Genomic DNA, 6,000 nt, shown 5'->3' with positions numbered 1-6,000 from the left:
TTTCCTCTTTGAATATTATTCTAGGGATGTGGTGCTATAAATAGAAGTGTCACTCACACACACTATAGAAACCCTTAATTGAGATATGTAAGGTGGCTCTGATGGTTTGACTGCTTTATTACTAAGACATGATTTAGTCAAGCAAATCTTCTCTTAAAGCTATACTGAAAATCATGCAACACCAGCAACACTGCCTAAAAACATGTTGCTACTAAAATAGTTTGATTTGACTCTTTTTGAACATATGTAAACAAAATAGCAGTGTGATTGAATCTGTTATGCTGGAACTATTAGCAATACAGCTTATGTTTTTCTTTTTTACTACATTTTTATAGATTAAACATTAATTTGTGCTTTACATAGCTGCAGGAGAAAATATTCTCTGTAGTTTGCGTATTCAGTTCCATATTTTTCCAATTTTTAAAACATTGCTCAACTTCATGAATCCTTAAAGTGTAAGTAAACCCCGCTATTGTTCTTAGCCAAGGAAGCTGCCATCTTTACCTCTGTTTAATCTACAACTGCCATGATGCTGCACATGTGATCAGTTATGACACCAGCCATTGGATGGTTTGACAGTTTGGTTGAGAGCACAACCAATCGAAGCGTTACATTTCTGGCATGTGCCGGAAATTAAACTGTTTTATGGATGGGTTTACTTCCGCTTTAATATATGTCTTGGCGTGTGTTTATATTTGTTAAACTCCAGTAAAGCTGGCTTTTTAAGTATAGACCTACGGTGTATGATTTTTTTTTTAAGATATCAAGTCTATATTCTGCATGCTTACAGTATGTTGGATATTTGTTATTTGCATTATACATACATTCAGTAAACTTAAAGTTTCCATCAGATACATTTAAAATTACTCACAAAAAACACAAGCTGCATGTTAAGGGCAATATTATACAACTAAGGTTATTTTTGCAATACTTTGGAGAGCTGGAAGAAAGCAGAGTAGTTATATTTTCTTACCTAATTATTCACTGAAATTGTAGGGATACATTTATAAATAAAATTACATCAAAATGGAAAGTGTGCTTCTAGCAAAAAATGTCAGTGACAAAATAAATTGCATACTCTCCTGTGCATTACATGCTCAACAAAATATGACATACTACAACAATATTCTAAAAAAATATACCACTGGCATTGGGGAGGATCAAGTGATGACTGTAATTGTGCCCTGTATATATTTCTCATTCTAATTCTATTTTTGTAGGCTTTTGAATGTATACATATAAATGTATATATATGTTATTTATACATATAATTTATGTTAATTGTTGACCTACTGTGTAGTCAGACATGTGCTGTAAGAGTTGAGGAAAAACATGTATTTGTATAATCGGGGTTAACTGGAAGCTGTGCTCATTTTCAATAATGTCTTATGAATTCTAAATACGAAACATATTAAATATATATTAATAAAGACAATAATAATTAAAGACTAACATATAATAAACTTTGCTATATCATTTTGAGTATGTGTTTGTTCTGTCCAGCAGTTCACATGGAATAACTGCCCTGAGTAAATGCTATATATATCTTAACAAACAGCCACTGCTGTTTAACTAACTCATGAAAGTTTGCCAACTGTACCTGTAACACAACACTTTTTAGGCGTCATTGAACTGAATTAAAAACAAAATAGGGTTCATTCATTAATTATGCAAACATTCATCAATGTTTCATACACAATAAAAAATACAGTTTAACTGCTAAGATTTTTGCTGTGCTTCTAATGACATCATAGTTTTTTTTTTTCTTTTTTCCATTGTTTTATAATATTAAAACAAACCATGTTCAAAGCAAATACAGTTTATATACTACTGTTTTATATTAGCTGTCCTATTATGCATAAGCAGACAATGGCAGCACCTAAATTGAACCTGATGATCTACTTTCTGTAGTGCATTTTAAAATATCATTGTATAAACTATTATTTTTTTTTTTTTTTTTTACAGTTCTTTTTGGAGTTATCTTACATTCCTCAGGAAAGATGAAGCATTCATCAAGCTATGGCATGCCCCATTCATTAAACTACTAGATATGGTTTGGTGTGACCGAGTAACCATTATGCTTTAATTTAAAATATATATATTTTTTTAAATTATAGCTTGAAGAAGAGTTATAAAAAACAAAAGAAAGCCGATGACATAAATGTATGACAATGTTTTTACAGTAAGTAAAAAGGTTTATCACAGTTTTTTATAGCTTGCATGAGTTCACTTTCAAAATAAATTTTTCACTTTTCTCAATGACTTTTTAATACTGGTGTGTGTTCTTGAGTTGCTATAGTTCTATGCTTTATAACAATAAACACCATATAGCTTGTGCTTTTTATCTGGGAAACCAACAAATCGCACAGCTGCTTCATTGGGACTACAGCGTCGTCGTGGTTTTGAGATTGGGTAACGAACACTACCATCAGCCAACCATCCTCCATCACAGCGATCGTAGCCAAGTAGCTTCCATGCTGCATACATCTGGCCTACTTTAGCGATCTGAGCACCATCATTGATACAGGCTTGTACAGCTTCATCATAAGTCAGCTTCACTGGATGTATTAGGTAATAGAAACGACCTAAGAATAAAAATAAAGGAATAGAATTGTTCATAAAAAAACACATTTCAGAAAAATGCTCCTTATTAGCTACAATTCATTTTAAAGGGCTTAAAGGGTCTCTCTTTCAGTAAAATGGTCACTATTTACTACAATTTATTTTACAATGTTTAAAGGTCTCTGTTTAAAAAGCAGGATTGACTCCATGAGCAGCTGTTGACATTTTTACATTGGGAGCAGCTAATATGCAGATCGGAAAGTCATATAAACAGATAAACAGATTTTGTTCTGTTATTTACCTGCACATAATAAAATAAAGAACAGTCTATAATGCAGTGCATAGCATTTGCCTGTGGTCAGCTTAGTCCCAAAAACCAGTAAGAAGGAATGGATTAAGGATGAGTAAAACTAACAAAGTTTGGTTCGCTGGATGCTCGTCAAACCCAGCAGGAAATCCACGAACATACCACCCAAACCATATTGAAGTTTTGAAGTATTGCACCTGCAGGCATCATTCAGATAGCGCTACTTAGTTACATAGTTAAAATAGTAGGTGAGATCAAAAAAAGTCCAAAAAGTCCAACCTATGTGTGTGAGTATATGTCAGTATTACCTTGTATATCCCTGTATGTTGTGGTCGTTCAGGTGCTTATCTAATAGTTTTTTGAAACCATTGATGCTCCCCGCTGAGACCACCACCTGTGGAAGGGAATTCCACATCCTTGCCACTCTTACAATAAAGGACCCTGCATGTAGTTTAAGGTTAAACCTATTTTCTTCTAATTTTAATGAGTGGTCACGAGTCTTGTTAAACTCCCTTCAGCGAAAAAGTTTTATCCCTATTGTGGGGTCACCAGTAGGGATGAGCTTCGTGTTCGAGTCGAACGTACGTTCGACTCGAACATTGGCCGTTCGTGCGTTCGGCGAATTCCGAACGTTTTGGCCGTTCGCGTCAAAATTCGAGTGACGCGCGCGCGGACCACAATGCACTGCGTTGGCGCAGTGCATTGCTGTCCGATGATTGGCCAAGCATGCACTGTGACCCCGCATGCTTGGCCAATCGCAGCGCCGGCAGCGAGGAGAGCCATGATTGGCCACAGGCATCCTGCCTGTGGCCAATCATAGCTCAGACTGTGTAGTGCACGCCCCACACTATATAAGGCCGCCTTTAAGGCGGCCTCCTGTAGTGTGTTACTTTGCATCTGAAGCAGTGGGTGTTCTGTGTACCTTCAACACAGTACACACCAATCGTTTTTGGCTGATTTCCTATCTTGCTGCTGTGTAGTGGTTGTTGTCTGTGCCCTGACTGCAGTATACACCACTATATTCACCTCACCTATATAGCTAGTGATCTAGCTTTAATCACTTAACAACTGCCCATTGCCGATTAATGGCTTCACGGCGGTTGTTTAACTCAGAGAGGCCGTTAATTAACGGCCTCCCAGAATTCTGCTCTCGCGTGCCCCGAGGTGTGTGCACTCGAGAGCATCCGTGACCGCCGGGTCCATAGGACCCGGCGCATCACGGTAAACGGCCGCTCATAGCGGCCGTTTACCACGTGATTGCTCCGTCAAATGACGGAGTGAGTGATCACTTGGAAACAAACCGGCGTCATGTTATGACGCCTGTTCCTCCCTCCCCTTTCTGTACCGATCGGTACAGCGGAGGGGAAAGAGATCGGTGTCAGCAGCGATGTGGGCTGCATCTGCAGTGCCCACATCGCTGCTCACCGAATTTAACCCCTCAATTCCCTGCCAATACTCTGCAATACCAGTGCATACTCTGCAGTACCCTGCCATTACTCTGCAGTACCCCGCCATTACTCTGCAGTACCCCGCCATTACTCTGCAGTGCAGTACCCTGCCATTACTCTGCAGTACCCCGCCATTACTCTGCAGTACCCCACCATTACTCTGCAGTACCCCGCCATTACTCTGCAGTGCAGTACCCCGCCATTACTCTGCAGTGCAGTACCCTGCCATTACTCTGCAGTACCCCGCCATTACTCTGCAGTACCCCGCCATTACTCTGCAGTGCAGTACCCCGCCATTACTCTGCAGTGCAGTACCCTGCCATTACTCTGCAGTACCCCGCCATTACTCTGCAGTGCAGTACCCCGCCATTACTCTGCAGTGCAGTACCCCGCCATTACTCTGCAGTGCAGTACCCTGCCATTACTCTGCAGTGCAGTACCCTGCCATTACTCTGCAGTGCAGTACCCTGCCATTACTCTGCAGTACCCTGCCATTACTCTTCAGTACCCCCCATTACTCTGCAGTAACCCCCATTACTCTGCAGTACCCCCCAATACTCTGCAGTACCCTGCCATTACTCTGCAGTACCCCGCCATTACTCTGCAGTACCCCCCATTACTCTGCAGTAACCCCCATTACTCTGCAGTACCCCCCAATACTCTGCAGTACCCCCCATTACTCTGCAGTACCCCCCAATACTCTGCAGTACCCTGCCATTACTCTGCAGTACCCCGCCATTACTCTGCAGTACCCCGCCATTACTCTGCAGTGCAGTACCCCGCCATTACTCTGCAGTGCAGTACCCCGCCATTACTCTGCAGTGCAGTACCCTGCCATTACTCTGCAGTGCAGTACCCTGCCATTACTCTGCAGTGCAGTACCCTGCCATTACTCTGCAGTACCCTGCCATTACTCTTCAGTACCCCCCATTACTCTGCAGTAACCCCCATTACTCTGCAGTACCCCCCAATACTCTGCAGTACCCTGCCATTACTCTGCAGTACCCCGCCATTACTCTGCAGTACCCCCCATTACTCTGCAGTAACCCCCATTACTCTGCAGTACCCCCCAATACTCTGCAGTACCCCCCATTACTCTGCAGTACCCCCCAATACTCTGCAGTACCCTGCCATTACTCTGCAGTACCCCGCCATTACTCTGCAGTACCCCCCAATACTCTGCAGTACCCGCCATTACTCTGCAGTACCCCCAATACTCTGCAGTACCCTGCTATTACTCTGTAGTACCCCGCCAATACCCCGCCAATACTCTGTAATACCCTCCCATAAATTGCCATACCCAGCCATACTCAGAGATACCCAGCCATACTCGGTGATACCCTGAAGTACCCAGCCATAGACGCCCCCCACCCCTCACCGCCCTCTGGTGCTTCTACCAACTCGCCAGTACGATCAAAGCCAGAATCTTTTTTTTTATTTTTTATTTCAGGCTTCCCAGCCTAGAGGTGATATGTGGGGTCATATTGACCCCCCAGATTTCACTGTAAAGAGGACCTGTCATCCCATATTCCTATTACAAGGGATGTTTACATTTCTTGTAATAGGAATAAAAGTGATCAAAAATATATTTTTGGGAAAAAAAATGTCAAACTAAAATAAAGTAAAATGAACAATAAAAAAATAAAATAAAAATTAAAGCGCCCATGTCCCCATGTGCTCGCA

The 6,000-nt window shown here is 41.3% G+C and overlaps 1 protein-coding gene across 1 annotated transcript in view; it reads right to left on the bottom strand.

Moving 5' to 3' along the window:
- Positions 1 to 417: 417 nt before the first annotated feature.
- HAPLN1 (hyaluronan and proteoglycan link protein 1) overlaps positions 418 to 6,000 on the bottom strand; it is a 193,745-nt gene continuing 188,162 nt past the window's right edge. Inside the window, exon 5 of the mRNA XM_077462439.1 lies at positions 418 to 2,585. Within this exon, the coding sequence (XP_077318565.1) occupies positions 2,302 to 2,585 (284 nt within the window). The 3' untranslated portion in view covers positions 418 to 2,301. The remainder of the gene's footprint in view (positions 2,586 to 6,000) is intronic.

This window comes from Lithobates pipiens, unplaced genomic scaffold, assembly GCF_037356315.1.
Source record: "Lithobates pipiens isolate NorthernLeopardFrog02 unplaced genomic scaffold, aLitPip1_a1.2 Scaffold_3, whole genome shotgun sequence".
Taxonomy (NCBI): Eukaryota; Metazoa; Chordata; class Amphibia; order Anura; family Ranidae; genus Lithobates; species Lithobates pipiens.
This window is presented reverse-complemented; position numbering and strand designations above follow the sequence as displayed.